The sequence below is a fragment of the Dermacentor silvarum genome, chromosome 3, assembly GCF_013339745.2.
Source record: "Dermacentor silvarum isolate Dsil-2018 chromosome 3, BIME_Dsil_1.4, whole genome shotgun sequence".
Classification (NCBI taxonomy): domain Eukaryota; kingdom Metazoa; phylum Arthropoda; class Arachnida; order Ixodida; family Ixodidae; genus Dermacentor; species Dermacentor silvarum.
The window spans coordinates 184756090-184775751 of record NC_051156.1 but is presented as its reverse complement, the minus strand read 5'-3'; the positions used below and the strand labels follow the sequence as shown (position 1 = coordinate 184775751).

The following is a 19662-nucleotide window of genomic DNA, read 5'->3' as shown; positions in this document are numbered from 1 at the left end:
CTCTTTTTTGATTCGATCCGTCCTACCCTCCTGCCATCTCCCCCAACCTCGTTCTTCTTCTTATCTTCTTTTGCTTGATCTCAGTGGGAATTCGGTTCCTTTTATTCCTTTAGTACTCCCCTCCCAACATCACTGTCCCCTCTAGGTGTTATTCCTTCAATCAGGCGTCTGTCCTGATTCGACTTTGTTTTGTTTCGTTTTTTTTTTCTTTTGTCTTCCTTTCGCATCCGTGTGCTTTACTTTGCTCGACGGCAGCTATTTACGAGTCCTCCCGTTGTTCTCAGGCTCGACGACCGTCGCCCGGCCGTCTCCTTCTTGGATTCGATCCGGCCTCTATTCGATTCGATTCCCTTCCTGCCGCAACAGAAGAGCGAATCGGGAGAAAACGAAAATAAGAAAAAAGAAGGAGGCGTCTTGGACGGGAGTATCGCTGCAGAAAAAGCGACAAACAAGGAATAGTATAGGAGGGGGGGGGGGGGGGTGAAACAAGGTTATGCCAGACGAACAAACGAAAAGCGAGACAGAAGATGGGGGTAACGCGAAAGGCAGGGTAGGAGCGAACGTCTCACGAGAAGACTATAACCCTCCGGTAAAGTATAAACAGAAAGGAAAAAAAAGTACGAAAGTGTCACGAACAGTGACAATCTTTACGTGTCACGGCAAACTCTACATTCTTTTTTTTTTTTTTTTTGCCCGGGCTTTTTGCCAACGATGCTGCGTTGTTCGGTATTGTTTGCCTTCTGCTCCACTTCTGTCGACGTATAGCTTCGCCGTATAGCCTCGAGACGTCGCTAGCTGCGTACTGCGCTCGTCTCTTGTTTGCTCTTGTGAACCCTAGTTTACCATTCTTTAGCGCCGGCCTTCTTCTCGCTTCTCGGCGTATATATTGTTTTTTGTTTTGTCTTTGTGTCTACTTTATCCAATAGCTCTCAGTATCCAAAGAGCCAGCGAAAGAAACCTCTTTACTTCTTTCTTTTTTTTCCTTCCTACCTTTCATTCTCCTGCGTCTTCGTTACAGTCCTGAAGGAACAACTCATCTGGGACGACTCCTGCTTTCCACGTGTGACACAGTCGTAATTGCTTCTCTGAGTTCTTGTCTACGTCCCGGCTGTCATTCGTGACTCTCCGTTTACATAGCTTTTTTCTTCTTCACACAATGTGTCCTCAGCAGTTTGCAGCACACTCTTCGAAGAACGGACACCCGCAGTTTTCCATCTAAGTGGGAGATTTGAAATACTTTTTGTATGCTATATTATGAAGCCGAGCGTTAGGTAGTTGAAAAAATACGCAAAAATACGTAGCAAAGGGCGGAGAAATCCAGAGTAAATCCGGTTTGCTACTTTCCGCGTGGAGAAGAGGTTGCGAGAATTGAAGATGACGAAATAGAGCGAAGAGAAAAAAAGAGAGCCAGCAGTAATCACTATCTATCTATCTATCTATCTATCTATCTATCTATCTATCTATCTATCTATCTATCTATCTATCTATCTATCTATCTATCTATCTATCTATCTATCTATCTATCTATCTATCTATCTATCTATCTATCTATCTATCTATCTATCTATCTATTCTATTCTATTTATTCTATTCGAGTCGATTGAATAGCATAGTACGATTTTCGATTTATGTTCTTGCCTTGCGATATATTTTAAGCTGTTATACTTATTAGAGCAATTGGATATTATTGCGTTAATAAAAATTGTATTTCTTTTATTCGCTTGGGTGTCGACGCGGCATAACGTCTGTATGAAACTAAAAATAATAACGAAGGCCCGTAGGCATGTAGGCATATCTCCTATATAGGAGACATACTAACCTCTGAAATGTGGTTGCCGCTATATGAAGAGTCTCACGCTACTGCAATCAAACCTTAGTAAATCATGATAAGAATACACGCTCATTAAATTTATCTAACGGCACTTCTGATAAGCCGTACGCCTTAGTTTGTAGCCTGAAGAAAATTAACATCATGCAGGAGTTGCAATAGCGAAGTGCCAACTGATCCTACCATGTGCCTGTAAGTTTTCGAATCTTCAACACCCCCATTTTATCCACAACCACCTTTCCCTCCCCTCCCCCCCCCCCCCTAAAAAAAAACTTGTTGGAAAAACCAGCAAAATTTTGTGATATAAATTAAGAAAAGGTCGATGCTCGTATAAAATTTTATAATGAGTATGCTCACACAAACAGAATTAGGCGTTTGGAAAGCAAAAGATCGCTCCAATTGCACAACTAGACGCAAGGTACGTTTGCCACATTGCAAGCATGCACAAGGTGAAGCCAACTTTAGTTGATCACAGGAAACATCGTTGTTGGCTTCAAAGCTGTTGCGGAGGTTGAGTCGGCTTTGAGAGCACATTCATAGCTATCTGACCTCGTTTCTGTCAGCTTTGATTTTGGTTTAACTAAAATAAATTTCTGTTCGTGAAAGGACCATTTGTCATCCACGCTAGTTATAGCACGAAGTTTCAAAGCGGCCATTTCGAGTTGTCGATTAATTCGCCCTCGCTATGCGATATATTAACCTTCTGGTAAGCTCTCACTGGTACAGGCGATCACCCAAAAAATGCTTTGGTCCCGGGTTCGATTCCCTGGACCAGCACGTTTTCTCAATTGCGAAACTTACTTTCTAGAGAAGCCCGTATGGTTTTCCTCTGTAGCCTCGTGTTACAAGTGGGTTGAATGACAATTTTTCTTTTCGTGAATCTTCATCCACCTTCCAAGGCACAACTGATTTGCCATCTTCTCTTTATGTCATTATTTTCCCTCGTTTTTCTCATAATGACACGCATAAATCGTTTATCTTTTTCCGGCGACCATTTTTCACTGGCTAACCACTGTTTCAAAGCTATCGCCCGGCGCAGTCTATCTAACGCGCCGAGGCATGTATTAAGCGCAGTAAGCTGTTTTTTTTTTCTTCTGCACCCGTAGCACGCCAACACTTCTTCCTGAGTTCACACTGTCAGAACTGCCACGCCAGCTGTCCGCAAGCCTACAATGTATACACCTCTCAAGTGCAAACACAGCAAGGCTGCCGATAAACAGAATACGGAAGCCCGTAATTCCCATCTCCCTCTCACACATATAGGCGGCAGGCTTTTTCAAAGCAGTCATCCAACGTTCCCTCCCCCAATTTCCCTGCTCTCACCATCCCACCACCCCGTGCTAGAGTCCCCGGTCGTGCTCCGCGCATCTTTCCCGGCACGCACACTAACAAACACGGCCGCGGCCGCATCGAAGCGTGAAGGCGATTATTAATCTTGCTTCATCGGAGCTCAGCGCCGAGGTGCTAACAGCGAGCGAAGCTGCCGCCTCTTCACGTATCGAAGAGCAAAAGAAGAAATAAAAACAAAATGCAAAAAAAAAAAACACAAAAACAGAAGTGGAGGCCTTCAAGAACGCGCGCGGTCGCCGGAAAGGTGAGATGATTATCGGCGTGCTGACCTCCGGCTCTCTCCGGGGGAAACGCTATACGCTGAGTCATGCAGGAAGTGCAATCTTTTCCTGCAGTTCGCGCCGTTAAGGGGCACCCACGCTACATTGAACACGCTCGCATAAGTTCATTTATTTCTGTGTTTTTTTTTCTCTCTCTCTCTCTCTCCCAGCTGCGAAGAGTGTCCGTAAGAAGCCGCCTCCCACTTTATTTTGCTTATCGTGTGCCTTTGACGCATCAATATTGCAGCACTTTGCTTACTAGTGCATCGTGCTACCTCTGCCTATTGAACCATGGAGTTGAACCACGAAGGAACAAATTCGTCTTACGCAATCGCCTTTAATCGTGTTGTTGGATTACCTAAAGGAGTCACCGTAACGTATGATTTTCCTGCGTGACACCCAACGAACTCGTCGACGTTCAATTCGGGATATCCGCTCATCAGAAGTGTTTATCGAGACTCTGTTTTTATTCCTCTTAGGTATGCTCTACATGTTCGTAATCGTGTGCCCCAAACATAACGCACTGCAAAACACCATCCACAATGCACCCATCCGGAGTTTCAGAATAACGCTGAGCCGATCGCTAAGTTTGGCCAATTATAACAACGGAAAGGTAGAAGAAATATCTAACAAAATGTTTGTGAAAGCATGTATGTAGAACATCGTGCAGAAGACTACGGCACAGCGAAAGGCGTGTCCTCTCAGCCCTAATCGAGCGCCAGGCAACTATTCTTTGAGATAAATGTTTGCCTCGGAATCTCACAGGCAGCTCTGCAGGAACCGGACACTCGGTTCTCCAAAGCCGTTAGCGGCACCGAGACGCCCGTTTAGATGAGCCTAAAGTGGAGCCAGCTACGCGAGGCAGTGTAGAAGGATAAACCCCGGGTGCTGAATAGTTTTTCCGGTTTACATTAACTACTCCGTAGCCATCAACAGAAAATAACAAACGAAATAAACAGGTAGGTTAGTTATAGCTCGCACCGTGGTAGAACGGTTGGCACGAATCCAGTGGGAAGCTCCGCAGAGAACTGGGCTAGGAGAGAGCGTCGAGTGAGCGAGGTGGAGAGTGAGAAGAGAGAGAGAGAGATAGGGAGAACGAGAAAACAAAAGGATGCCAGGTTGAGGACGGACGTCAAGGGTGCCCGGCGCTGTCTCAGGTTTCGCGCCGGCGCCCACGTACTCAGTGCCGTATGCGAATCCCAGCTGGGCCCGGATAGCGCGCCGCAGCTGCGAGTCGGCGTTCAGTACTACATCGCGCGTTCAGCAACGACCTGCGAGCGAGCGAGAGACTAGATTCTGCCGCTTCCGCGTGTGCTTCGCGGACGCGTAAAAAGAAACCCCTTTCTTTCCTGCCAATTCCAAACCAGACACCTCGCTTCCTGTGCGAGAAGGGATACCCGCACCCTTTCGCGTCGCCACCACAACGTCCCCGTGTGCTGCTGCTCGTGATATATCTGTACTTGCGAGGGGCAGACACTTCGCCTACGCCATGCACTTGCACTCAGCCTCCCCACCGTATCACCTCCTCCCCCTCCCCCCCTTGTCTGCTCGCCTTTCTCTCCGCCTTGTCCCACATCCTTTGGTTATGATCGGCATTACCATATCAGACGAGGAACGCCAGACGTCTCTGTCGTCGGTGTACGAAGGGAATTGTGATCCGTGAGACTGAATATGAGGGTGCATGTTTGTTCATCCGTCTGGCCCTCGCTTACACCGGAACGCTCGACATTCGCCCAGTCGCCCGCTTACAAACGGGGGGGGGGGGGGGGGGGGGGGGGCGACGATGACGAGGTTGGATGGCGCTGAAACGCGAATCCGATTCGTTCCCTTTGCGCTGCGATGTATGGTATGGTCTCGGACAGCGGACGCTGGCAACCATACCGCCCCTTCAAGGTCCCCCCGTCGTCCTGACCGATGTTTTACGAACTACGAGATCTTGCATGTATGTGCAACTACAAATTTGAACACTCATCTCAGAAGACGTAACCTTTACAGTGGTCATAAAAAGAAATCCATAGAATTTCTAACGTAAATTCGTTCGCGTAACCTCAGCGAAGACGTCCTAGCAATCGCGATGCAACTTCAAAGAGAAAATTGCCGCTCAAGGAAGCGAATATTTTAACCTTTATATAGGTAACCATTTCAGGATTGTAGAAATGAGAATAATTTTTTTAGATTGACGTTGTGGTTCACGTATTGCGGTCATCGTACTATCATGGTACTGAGACGCTGCGGGGAATAGCAGCGGTTCCGGCACCACCTCACGAGGCTGTATTCAACGAAGCTCTGGAAAGCCGTGGGCTTCAATATTTTGGCGGCACACCAATGTCAGCCTGTGATCTCGAATGCCATAAGAAAACGAAAAAGAAAGAGAGAAAAAAAATTGCCGCGTATCTGCGTGCTTCGCTGCAAATGTCGTCGAAAGACGATAGTCTTCTGCCGGCCGTACTACATAAGTGCTGGTCTGATCCGCGGCCACCCGTGATGTTCTTCTCGTACCATTTCCGTCCTGGCATGAAGGTTTGTTTGAACAGATTTCATTTTACCGCATTATTTCATCAAGCGGCCATTTATGTTTTGCCCTGCCTCAGACAGCACTTCCTTTATGTTGAATCGGCCGCATCTGGCTGGCATTGATAAAATTGAGGAGGCGCCGCGTGAGACATGGACACCATCTGGCAATACATCGGGAAACATGAGCTTGTGCAGAGGGTATCCTTCCTCCATGGCACAGGGCGCTCGTCGGCGCGCAGTCGGGGAACGTCGTTCGTCGGCGCGCATAGCATGGCATTTTCAGCGCAGCTTAAGAAACTAGGGTCTTTAGAGTTACGTATCTATGTATTTTCTATTAAAGGAACACACCTCTTAATACTTACCTAGTGATGTTGCGCCTCAGATATGCGTAATATTTACTTTGTGATCGATAACGTTCACAAGGATGAACAGCCGTACCAGTTTAAGTAGTGTGGGCGGTAAGCAAGTGGTCCAACTTTGGCCGGATGGCTGAATCGGGTGACAGACAGACAGACAGACAGACAGACAGACAGACAGACAGACAGACAGACAGACAGACAGACAGACAGACAGACAGACCCAATTTTCAGCGTTTAAGTTCCCCAAGAAAGACTATCGTCTTTAAAATATCCCATTGCAAGGTGCGAGTGCACTGTGTTACCCTGTTAAAGTTTTTGTTTCTTACTGCAACACGCACAATTCACGTCAGCGAGGCACCATCATCCGCAAGGCATAAACAGACACCCTTCCCACCTCAGCCCGCATCCAACTTCTCAAAGGTCTCACAGAAGATCCCCCTCCCTGTATACACTCTGGCGTCCGCCCGAACACGTATCATATCCTATATATATATATATATATATATATATATATATATATATATATATATATATATATATATATGTATATATATATCGGCATGAAGCTACGTATGACGTTTTCGACTCTTTCCAGCCAAGCAATGCTGCGCAGCTCATGAACGCTTGTAACGCCTTCTGGCTGAACACAGCCTCAAAACATATCTTCAGAGCTTCTGTTCCCCACGGCCACGTTTTAGTGCCGCAGTAACGCTGTAACGCTAATACATGTGCGCAAGGCCACAAGTCTCTACATTAACACTTGGCGCTAGCTGTTACATGCAGGCGCATAGGAGCGAAGTGGTTGTGTTCTACAAGCAACATTTTACGATTGCGATCAGCAATACTCCCTCCATGGCCTTGTTAAGGTCGCCCAGGTTTGTTCTGAGAATATAAAAACAGAAAAAAATAGAAAAATAAAAGAAATAGCGAAGCCCGAAAACCTCAGTGCGACAGTCCCGAGCAAACAGTTTGTCCAGATAGGCTAATGTATATAAGGACCGCGCAGATTGCAATCGGCCGTTTCACAGTGCGCGCGAGCGAGCCTGTTTGCCACGAAAAGTACAGTGATTTACGACGCTCCCTTATTAGTCGCGCGGCTACTGAACCAAAGCGGTAATCGCAATTAAGGAGTAATGTAACCCGTCATTGCGTGCGCGCGCCCGTTTAATGACAGAACACAAGACAAAGAGGACAGCACGGCTTGCATTCCTCATCAGTCTCTCTTTCTCTCTCTCTCCCCCTCTGGCTTTAAGGGACGCGCCGCCGTAATAAAACAAACCCTGTATAACACAGCGATAAGATAAAGAAAGGAAAATAACAGAAAAGAAAGGGACGTGAGTAGAATGTAAATGCTCGCACTGCGAAATAATGCCCCGCAGAAAAGATGTTGAAGTATAGAAGCGTGCGACAAGCGCGAATAAATTCGGTCGCGTGCCCCTTTCGAGAGACGCTCCTCTTAATGAGAGGCCAATTATACGATTCCGAGCGACACTGGGAGCTCTTCGATCACGACGGCCACTCCTCCTTCCTCCTCCCCCCTCCCCCCACAACAAAAAAGAAATAAAAGAGAAAAGCAACCTTTACTTCATTTACTTTTGTTTCTTCTCTCCCCCTCTCCCATTACTTCTCCCCCTCCCCCCTATATTTTTTTTTCTGGATACGTTCTGCGTTTACTTTCCCGAATGTTTTCGCATCGCAGTTTCGTTGATTTCGCGTCGCTTGTTCACCTGTTACACCCTTTCCCGACAATTGAGTTTGCAGTGGAAACAATAAATGGAAGCCCGCGTGAGAAGCCTCGGAATTGACTGACTCCCGCTGTATAGATCAGTATAGAGCAGTATAGAGCAGTGTAGCAGTGCTGCGTGCGTTGTTCTGCGCTTCCACCGAGACAATCGACCACCCTGTTGCACGATCTGTGGTCAGTTTTGGTTACAAAGATAATATCCCTCGTAGGCATTCGCCCAACTGCACGACCGGCCTATGTCTATGCAGAGAATACATTGGTTACACAGACCTCGTTCGTCGGCGAACGAAGGTTCTGCAGGTGACATTCCACATTTAAAGATTAACGACTCTTTGACCGCTCAAAACGCTTTCCTGTGTTCAATGCGTGTCATTTGTACACGGGAAGATCCTCTTTCTTTCTATGCCTTATCGTTCTTTTCCTCGACCGGACGCTTTTTCGGTTCTCCTTACTTTCCGTCCTTCATATCCTGTTCTTGTGTTACGTCAACGCAAGACATAGTGCAATAGACCTGCTACGCTGGAAACCTTAACTTGGGAATACCCCTCCTCTACTTATCAAAAATGTGAATTCAAATCCTGCCTTGATAATCTAGACTCAAGAGCGTTAGAGTGAAGGCTTGATGGCTCACAAGCCGCGTATTCATTGCTTTGTTCTCTTTAACTATTATGTTAACTATTATGTTCATCTTCTGAGGTTCTGCCTTTTCACTTTCCCACTGAAGAGCGGTAAACTCCGACAAGGCACTGCATTTCAATAAAGAGGTTTCTTTTTTTTCTTTAAGGCAATAATGCGGGTTAGAAAAGTATACTACAGTTACTGTGAAGTAGGTTTACCGATGATAAACTTCTTAGCATGGCAACACTGACTTAAAGGAGCTCATTTTTACATTTACGTACTCCTGTAATGGAGAAGTTATACGGTAGCCTTTCCTACAGTAACCCATATAGTAGGGGTTCACAGACCCACCTTCACCTTCAAGTCACCGAAACCTTTTAGCAGTGTAACTTTTGGCGTAGGAATACCGCCTTACACACGTTCGCATATATCGCATGGTATATAGATACGATTTTAAAGGCTACGGTGTTCGGTTGTCAGATGTCTGACGACCAAACAGCATGTTTTATCATTTTATCTTGCAGCGTGCTTTATTTCTTTCTTTTTTTTTCGTTCAACAGATTGGCTAACTTTAACTGGGACCCACGGTATAGTTAACAGATAGCGACGTGCTCCCGCGGTCACGACTACAGAGAGAACTTCCGCAAAAAACTTGCGGCCTTGACCTCGGCGCCAGCAAAAGTAAGGAAATATTCGAAGAAATTACTCTTTCGAGATGCAAACAAACTCCTGACAGACTTCCGGCTTTAACGCCCCAATATAAACCGCTAAATTTAGCCAGCAAGGGAGAAAGCGGCCGGATACAATGCTCCACCAACAACACGGGAAAGCCCACCTTCCGACTTCCCTTGCTCTGCACCCAGCCAGGTGAAAAAGTTGCCCCCGGCTAATCACAGTTTTGTAAGTCGATTTTGGCGCGAAATATTTAAGAAATCGTACGGGAAATTACTTCCGGGTTCGGGGCGTTTTTCTCCTGCCTAAGCACATTAACTATACATATCCCCACAATTGAGTGCAGGAAAAAAAAAAACACTTCTCAACAAAGTCGACTGACAAATACATGCGTCCGCCGGCCCGCGGGCAGGTTGCAGCCACGGCGAGGGCGATAAGGCCTGTAATTAACCGCTATAGGGCGGTGCAAGTTGGAAACCTAACATTATGGAAAGCGGGACGCCTTCAAGGCACGTGTTCCAAATTACAGGTGGGCCGCCGCGCTCTTCGAAAGTGTGTCGGCCCAATGCGTCAGCTTAAAACTTAGTAGCCAAGCCAAACGTCACAAATTTAGAAAGCAAAACTAAATGCGCGTTATACATATACAGATATGAGTTACTCATAATGTTCATGACCTCACATTTAATTTCATGCATCGGCGCACACTCTAAAGAAACATCTACCAGCAGCTTTTGCAGAAGCTGCTGGTATTTACTTATTCGTTTGTTTAAATTTTCAGTAAAACTGGTCAATTAGTGCATTCTTCGCAAATTACCGCGGTTTCCAACGTATAGTGCGTGCAGAGTGTCTTCAATAGATTGCTACTGTGCGACCATTCTTCCCGAGGCCTCTGCAGTGTCGAACGTGTCTCAAGATAGGCCACGTAAGCGCTGTGTGCAGAAACCAAGTGACCTAGCTGCCGGCGTTGCGGTGGGCAGCATAATACCGCCGACTGTGATGCACCTTCATTGAAATGTCCCAACTATCCTGGCTCTCACGAAGCAGCGCCTAAGGACTGCCCGAAGACGCAAAAGGGTGTTCGCATTCTCCGAAAAATGGCAAGAGACAAATCTTCCCATAGACAGACTGCTCAATCTGTACGCCGAGACAGACAACGCTAGCGGAAGAAGCGCCACCGAGTGACTTCAAAAGAACTGCATTGCGGGGCGCAGGGGACACGACAACCTCTGCCTGTGCCGGCATCGAGGACGATAACCGCGCCTATACTGCAAATTCAGGGTCGCTGAGAGCACAGGACGAACATTCGTCGCCCATGGGTGACACAGTCACGGAGTGGTCTTTGCTGCCCTGTAGCTCCCACGGGCACGACACCATGCCGTAGTGTGTTCTCCTACGTCAAGGAGCGGATGCTAGGGCTAGCAAAGCCGACAACCCTATAGGCAAGCTAGGAGCCGAAAAGAATGAAGAGGAAAGCGTTAAAAAATGCTGAACCAACTGGAAGAATCAATGCGCGTGATTCTCTGTGGTCTCCAGACTCCGGCCGCTAAAGGCGCCGTGCATCTCCTCGCCGTACTGGAGCGGCTTATCGCTGCTCTTTGCATAATCTAAAGTCTTTTCTTGGCACCTGCGATGCTCTCGCAGGAGAAGCTATCAGACACAAGATTCTTCGTTGCGCGTTTTTGTGAAGTTTCAATTAGATTCGTGACTCAAGCCTTGCTCTGGAAGCCGGATGGCACTTCTGAATGACCTACTTGAACTTTATTGATAACCATGAGAATGCTGAACTTGTCTTCATCTTTGTGCATCCTTCTGTGTCATCATCACCCCTCATCCAGCCTTCACATTCCCTTCCTAACCTCCCCCTGTGCAGAGTAGCAGGCTATAGCACGCTAGCTCAGGCCGACCTCTCTGCCTTCCTTCAAATAAATTCTCTCTCTCTCTTCTCTGCTGTTTTGTTATCTTCTTTCGTTTCTTTGCCCTCTGTCACTGGTCCAAACAATTTCGTTTCGTTTCGTTTTCCTTCACTCATGGCGCATCCCCACTGTGGAATTGGCGAAGATTTTTTTCTTCCTCTTTTTCTATTAAATGCTCCCAAGAAAGGCACCGACGTATTTCGGCATCTATGCTGAGTTCCCAGCTAAACGTTTTCGTAGTCGTAGGGATTGCTGCAAGGCACTGCGCTTGCTATCAAAGCAAGGAATTGAAAAAAAAAAAGATGTTGCGATTAATTCTTTCTGACTATTCCTCTCAGCAGGTATCTGACAGTTGACAAAACTGTCGCACGTGCCTCTGATGGCAAGCGTTCCCTCATTCGACAGCAAATGCCACTTTCGTTGGACACGTGCGTCGGCTGCTCGACGGATTATGAACTTGTTTCGCGCTGCAGGTGGCGACCAGGCAAACCACAGCTTCGATCTCTTCGTCTCTCACAGATACTCGCACTTTCATGTCATCCCATTTCCCTAGCGTACAGAGTACGTGACTAAAGCAATCCACCTCAAATCAATATCCATGCATTTATTCGTAAACGACCGTTATCCTTCCTTTTTTTCCGCCCTTATACATTGCAACAAGAATGTCCGCGTAATAGCAAACGCCGGCGTACATAGAAAAATGCTGGTGAGCCAGCCATTCGTTCAACCATACCGGTCCAAAAGTAGCGAGTTCAGTTGGCGCACACTGCAGGGCACGCACCACGCTGAGACCACACCGAGCGCAGCCCGGCCCGCGGTTCCATACAGAGCGAGCGCACACTCGCACAAATACACTGCTCCGCGTTCAAGTGCTCCCGGCGGGTGCTCATTTTAAATCGGACTCCCCCACGACGGCGTATCTCACGCAATCATTATACCCGAGCCCACCTCTCTCGCGCTTGCCGCGCGAGGAAGCGAGAAAAAAGGCGCGCCCGCGCGGCACCCCTTTCCGGTCGTCGGCCCCCTTCTATATACGCCAACGTACTATAACGCGCCCATAACAAAACTTCACGGTCTCGCGAAGTAGGGGGAGCGCGCGTTATCGGGCGAGTAAAAGAAAGCGTCACGCTTAATTTGCAGTCAGTCTGTCCGCGCGCCAGAAACGGTCGGCGCGTATCGACCGGCCTCATCGATTCGCGCGCGCGAGGGCCTCACGCTGAGCGGAGGCTGCTCCTCCGCTTCGCGCTGCCGCCGCACCTGGGTCCTCATCCCGGTCGGTCCTCCGCCGAAAAGGTGCGCCAATCTCAGGCCGCGCCGGCAGCCGCTAATAGCGCCGGCGAACTACACACATGGCTGCACCGCCGCGCCGGTCGCGTCGCATGCGAAGAAGCGGCGCTCAATTCCCTGCGATGCGAGATTTGAAGGAGCTGCAGCTCCCGCTCGCGCATCGGCACCCCCCAAACCATTACTATATCGTGCTCCCGTTCCGCTCCCACTTTTGTTTCTCTTCCCGGGAGTTCACCATTGTTGTTACTGTTGTTGACGACGACGATGATGATGGCAAGCGCATATCGCGCGCGATACCGAGATATGCGTGCGGCCAGAGTCTTTAGTGGCTGTTTGGTGCATGCGCTGAAGCGAGAGATATGCAGTATAGTACGTCGTTTCAGGCAACTGCGTGCGCACAGATCGCGCGCTGATGGCCGTAAATGTATAGGACTGGGCTTAGTGCGCGGAACAAAGCGTTTGGCTTGAATCCTGTATCTGCGCGCAGGCGTTCTTTAGTTCTCCGTCTGGTAACGGCTTGGGAGGAGCGTCCTTCTTTTTACTAGCGCTTCTGCGGTGCATTTTGCGTGCAGCCGAGCGTAAATACAAGTCTACAGGCAGGATGAAGACGTCTCGATAGAGAACGGATTCAAAGGATGTTTGTTGCCGCTTCAGCAGCTCCAGCCTCGCCCATTCGTTATCTTATAGGCGCGGTTATGTTGCGGAAGAGTCTAATTGGACGGTATAAGACGCGCAGGTGACCGCAACTAAACCGCGAGCACGTATTCCATCACTTAAAATGAGGTGGCCAGGAATGCGCCTTGGCGTCGGATGCTCGCTGGAACTTATTTTCGGCTATATACTGAACAGGGTCACGAATTGCGCAAGCATACATCGAACGTCACAAAGTGCGTGTATCGCTCGCTGCTGTACCTGACAGGTGACGAATGACTACGACGTTGCACAAACTTGTGGCAAGCACGCTAAACTGTTCTGCGGTCAAACCGTTCATCGCACGATAGATTGAGCGCTTTCGAATAAACTTCCTGCTTCTGCCAAGCACCGAACGACACACCTGTTGTGCAAGCGAAGAAAAAAAATGAAATTGTCCTATTTGGTTGCTTCGATGGCGCGCCATCGATCACAATCAACGCTGCAATCCACAATGGAACTATTGGTGCAACAAGCCTGCTCAGCCGCTGATACACTTCACTGGCTTTAAGTTTGTTGTTTTCAGTGAATTCACTGTATACGTTCTAGGAGCACGAAAACTCTGGGACCAAAATCACAAAGGTTTCCGTTCGTTATTGTTCTCTGCCACTGGCCTGCCGCTTTCGCTAATCATATGTCGAGCATCATGATTGGCTGGCAGTTGCTATAGCGAATGATTTTGACGTGGGAGCTTTCTTGTGAAACCGGACTCTGATGATGACCCCGCTCAAACCGCGCGGTCAAACTTGCTACGCAAACCTGCGTCGATAATCAACGGCTCAGATTGCTAGTCACTGCCAAAGCAGAGCGCACCTAAAGTACGGCGTAGCTTTTAACAGCTTGTCTAGTACAATCACATGCGGTGATTGTATCAGACGCAAGTTCTAAACATTAAAAAAAGAAAGAAAAAAAAACAATCAACGAGCGTCGAGAGCTGACGGCTCATCACGCAGTGATGTCAACGTTTTTCTTCGCAACTCAACCGGCTCATCAACTTCCTCTGCACTTCAACCAGTCAGGCCAAGTTCCACAGTATATAGGTTCTGCGGAGAAAGAACTTGACATACGACCCCATGTTCGCATCTTGGGCATATCAAATAATTCGGCCCGGACTTTTCCTCCGCAACACGCGACCTCTGAAGAACTGTGGCTTAATTCACAAAGATTGTTTGTAAGAGCTGTTTGCCATTGGCCGCCCGCTTTGTGCTGTGTCCAACGGCACGGTTGGCTGACACGTGCTCTTACGAACGACTTTAGAGAAACATTTTTTTTTTTTGTGCGAGTACAGACCCTGGACCGCATCATAGAATGTACAGCGTAGTACATTGTTAACCAGAACACCTAATGTTCAGACCAACTTGAACTTATCATCAACTGCATACGGCAAATGTGCTTGATAGGACGCCTATATTGGTAATAAAGTAATGCCGAGGCCTTCGCCTAAAGACTCTTCTTCTTTATTAGTTATGAAATGCAGCAAGTTTGGCTACTAGGAGGGACGGCTATCTCAATATCCGAGCTAATAATAATAATAACGAAAACAAAAGGTAATGAAATTACAAAAAATGCCGAAAAGAGCTCGTGGATCATGGAGAAAAACACAGAAACATAAAATACCGTTCACAAAGAATCAGCCCCGAAGTGCCGACTTGTGTACCGGTTCGGGACTTAGTAGGGTGTGGTGCAACTTGTCCGCACCTTTGGTCTCTGGATATTTCAGTGATTCTGGGACTATACTTTTGGGACCTCGTTCATCCTCTGTAGCTAACCCTGCTCTATATTTTTCAGACCTGTGACGTCTGTTCTCAATTTAGAATATGTATTCTAATTGGTTTACTATAACGTGAAAATGAGTAATCACTACTATTACAAGTACACTAAATGTATTCGTTAGTCTCTTTCTTTTATTTTCGTTTCAATTTCAAGTCACGCCCACTTGACTGCCACGAATTCAAAGAATGCCAAAAATTAATTAAAATAATAAGGCTTTTACGTGCCAAAACCCGTAATAATTTGGATAACCTGGGCTTCTTTAACATGCACCTAAATCTAAGTACACGGGTATTTTCGCATCTCGCCCCCATCAAATCCCAGCCGCCGTGGCCGGGATTTGATCCCGCGACCTCGTACTTAGCAGCCCAACACCATAACCACTAAGCAACCACGGCGGGTCAAAGAATGCCTTAAGTCCTTACTGGCCTAAGTACAGCATGAGACCCTTCGTGGATCGGATTGCGCCCCCGTTTTCATCCCAGGGCCCATGCGAAATCACTAATCTGTATACATGCCGAGCGAAGTATTCGCTGGTGTATAGGAGCGCAGTGCCACAACGGGCCGGGCATCGACAAGGGGGGGGGGTGCACTCACCTGTCTGCTAGGGAGTGTTTGCGAGCCGCTTCCATAGCGTTGAAGGCGGACCCGAGGAGGAGGTTGGGCGACTGATGATGCTGCTGCTGCGACTGCCGGGCGGCAAGCAGGGCGGCCCCGGCGTTCAGCGACGCCAGCAGCGACGCGGGAGACGACGCTGCGGTCGCCGCCGCGGCCGAGACTGCTGCTGAGACTGCTGCTGCTGCTGCGGCTGCTGAAGAGGACTGCAGCTGCTGCGTCGAGGCGCCGCCCTGCAGCTCGGCGTTGTCGTCGGCCCCACCGGCGGAGGCAGCGGCGAGGCTGTGGCCATCCGAGGGGCTCTGGCCTCCGGCTCCGGCCCGCTTGGCCGCCTCCCCGCCCGATATGAGCCGGTCGCTGCGGAGGCCGCCGACGGTGCTGCCCAGAGACTGCTGCTGCGCACCACGAGAGAAGAAAGAAAGGACACGATCAGAGACCCAACAAAACAGCGGCAAGTTGTTATACACCCGTAAAGAAAGCTATCACTGGGCCGAAGTTGCAGATGAAACAATTTTCCGGCAGCACCCAATTACGATAATTGTGTAAGCTATGCCAGAGGCCATTCTCAACAGCATACACATTTTTATTCGACTTCCATATACATTCGATTGAGCAGAGCGTGACGGTGCGCCTGTTTTACTTCGTCGATTTTTTGCAGACAAATGGCGTTTCTAACTATACGCAGGTCGCGACATGTTGGCGCAACGCAGCGCGCAAGGCAACCACAGAGAAACATACTAACTGCCGCTGTGCAGAAGGAACAGCGCCGTGGCAACGGCCGGGCGTCGCAAAACGCTGGTGTAGGGAACAAAGGCGCGAGCGTCCGGCCCCCAAGAAACTTCCGGTCACGTGCTTTATCAGTCAACTAAGCTGGAACAAAAGCTTGTTTTAAGTTGTTTCATTGTACGGAAAGTCTCTTTTTATGCTTTCGGATAAAAGAAAGGTGCGTAATGCCTCAAGACTAATACTTCTTACTTTTTCGAATGTCCTACGGCGAACTTGTTCCGGACGTTTGTGGTTATGTACAGGGGAAAAGTGTTAAATATCAGCGGGCTTCTCTTTCAACGTACTCCTGCTTCTCGCCATTGCCTTTACTGCCACTTAAATTAAGCGGTCCGCCTCACCGGGCAAAACCGGAAGCCGTCCAGGACTTATGTTTGTAAACATGTAGCGAAAGGTCTTCAGCGCTTGCATGATATATGCTCCTACGCTGGCGTGACGAGGGCCGCCGGCAGTGGCGCTGCAGCCGTCTCCCCTCGATAGTGCACGAAATGACACCATTGGGAAACCATCGGCGTTAGTCTACACGTTAGCTTCACGTTTACTGCCCCTCGCGCTCACACCAGTCCCTACACACAGAACACAGCATATACTGAGGGTGGCAGCGCCCCACAAACATAGAACACAAAGAAGTAGGAGATGACACGTGTTGTGTCGTCTACTTCTACTTACTGGTGATCAGCCTTTGTGGACTGAGCCCCCCCCCCCCCCCCCCCCCCTCACAAGGTATATTGTGTGTATGGTTCGTGTCTTAGAGAGCCATCGCTCGAAATCGTGAATACTTCATGTCGCCTCGTCGTTCGTGTATCTCTTCGCGGCCTCTCACATCATTTTGCTTCATTTCGAAGATTACATTCCCCGCCGTCATATAGACCACTCGGCAAGTATACAGAGCGAAGTGAAGAGCGGCATCGGGCCCTGCGTATAAACGCGTAGTGAATTTTCCATTGCCCTCTCTCCTCTATTACGCTTCTCTTTCTCATTCCGCACCAACGGAGACACGCGGGAGGAAGCTTCTCGCAGACCCCGTCAAACCCCTGCTAAAGACGAAAAGCCAGTTAAGGAGCGCGAACCGCCTCAGCACACACAAAAAAAAAAAAGAAAAAAACCACACGCACACACGCCCGCTCCCGTCTCTACGCTTTACGGGACCTGCCATTTTCGGGCAGGCCCGTACACTAAAACAAACGGGCATCCCCATGCGTCGTTGCATAGGAGCGGCAAAAAGAAAATAGAAAAGGAAGGACAGTGTTACCAGCCAAGCCAAGCCTGAGTCAGGCACAGAGCGAAGCGCCACAATAGCCGCACCGTGGGAGACACGCGTTCCGCGCGGTGAGCGGCGCGTCGTTTTGCGAAGACGCGCAGGCTCGAACGTCAGGCGCCACTCGACGTTAAATATTTACGAAGCGGCAAAAGGTATAAACGTGACACTCGAAGCGCACCGCATTTAGCCGCACCGTCGTGTCGAGAGAGGGACCCGACATACCTTTGACGACGACGTGAGTGGAGGCGGCTCCGCGAGTCAATTTGCTGTCCGCAGCGCGGCGTGATCGAGACGCGCGTGACGCTCTTGCAAGTGAACGATTCGGCCGGCTCGCTGCTGACGCTTGCGGCGATGGCGACAAGTGAGCCGTGCGCCGTGACATTTCGTTTATAGTACACTGGAGTAAGATGCACGGGGACAGAGAGGGGTTGGCTGGCTGCGTTAAATGCGTGCCTACCTCCGTCGCCGCATACGACTCTCTGCGGCAATGAAAAAAAAAAAAAAAAAAGCTACGAAAGCGAAGCTCGCGTCGCAAGGCAGTGCTCCTGAAAATAGTCCCACAGTCTGACTCGATATTGTTTAAGCTGGGAAGCAAAGAACATACTAATCCTATTCACTAGAGCACTTATATTAATACACAACATAAACATAGAGCACTCAGCACTTAATTGAATCTCATTTCTTCCTCTTTGTTCACCCACGTTTTGGCCAATGCGAGACCGTCGCAAGTAACGAGCTACGCTGGTTTGGTATCTGCCCCAAGAAGCCAGAACAGAATGCTCCGCCAAACTGTACAGGGGTACTTGGTGCAGTGATGCTTCCCCAGAAGCTCTGCGCCCGCTAACTTTATACACTCTTTGCCACAGAAAGGTGTTGGTCATCGGTGCACTCAGCAGGGTCTGCGGCAGGGTCTGCGGCAGGGTCTGTTGTCATGTTTTCGCAGTCACCTGACGAACACATTATGAGTAAGAAGAAGCTTTGCGAGCGCAGTAAAGAGTTAACCAGTAACGCACGGATATTGTTTATAGAGGTGTGTGTACGAAAATAACACATGCCTCTGAACAGACACTTTGACTGTGCCGTGTAGAGTACGCCTGTGTACACCTGCGCACCTGTACACCGAGTACACCTGTGCAACCGACACCATAAGAACCATAGGTGCAACCATAAGCCACCACTGTCACTTGTGAATTTGACATAGTTAACCTACACAATTTTCAAATTTTCGATTGAAGCCTCTGAAGCGAACTCATACTTGAAGCTGTTGCCACTGACAAGGGTGGCAGCTTTTCAACCTATATAGTATTCCCAATCGAGGCCAAGGTGGGCGCAGACTTTAACGACGCTCAAGCACACCACATGCGATCCCGAAGCGAGTAAAGTAACGCCTCAACACTGCCAAGAATCTACGTCACTATTCTTGGAAAGCTCGGCTGCGCGAAAAGACCCGTGATGCGCGCGATCGGTGTTTCTTTCCTTAAAGCAATCGGACGTGTAGTCCACCGTAGTAAAGCTGCGACGTGGCAGTCTGCAAGAAACTCGAGAGAGTATAATGTCGATTCGAGCAAACACAGCCGAAGGAGGCCCAGTATAGAGCCGTGCGAGAAGTGCAGTGGGACCAGGAGGAGGGCCACGCCATGCATTTCGCACGCTGGAACTCACGCAGGCCGACGCGTGACACGTCCCTGCAGTGTCCCGCGTGTCCAATGTCTCTATATACTTCGGTGACTCCCGCGTACAGAGACAAGTATATAGAGCGCAAACACGGTCCCCTGACAATGCATGTCAGGCAAAGTCTCTCTCTCTCTGCCTGCCTCTCTCGTTCGACAGGCGTTGAGCGCTGGCTCGAATTCAGGGGATCGCAACTGCGACGTCCGAGAACACTTGACCGGAAGGAGCCGAGAGCGGTAGACAATGCAAATTAGCTCGCTGTTTGCCCGTAGCCAATAGGCGGAAAGCGGCCGGGCATCTACGTAGGAAGGGCGAGCGAACCAGTTA

General features: G+C 48.9%; 1 protein-coding gene across 1 annotated transcript in view; it reads right to left on the bottom strand.

Annotated features, from left to right (window-relative positions):
- Positions 1-19662, bottom strand: part of LOC119446230 (mucin-19) — a 463166-nt gene that overhangs the window by 253625 nt on the left and 189879 nt on the right. Inside the window, exon 2 of the mRNA XM_037710600.2 lies at positions 15603-16015. Coding sequence (XP_037566528.1) covers positions 15603-16015 — 413 coding nt within the window. The remainder of the gene's footprint in view (positions 1-15602; positions 16016-19662) is intronic.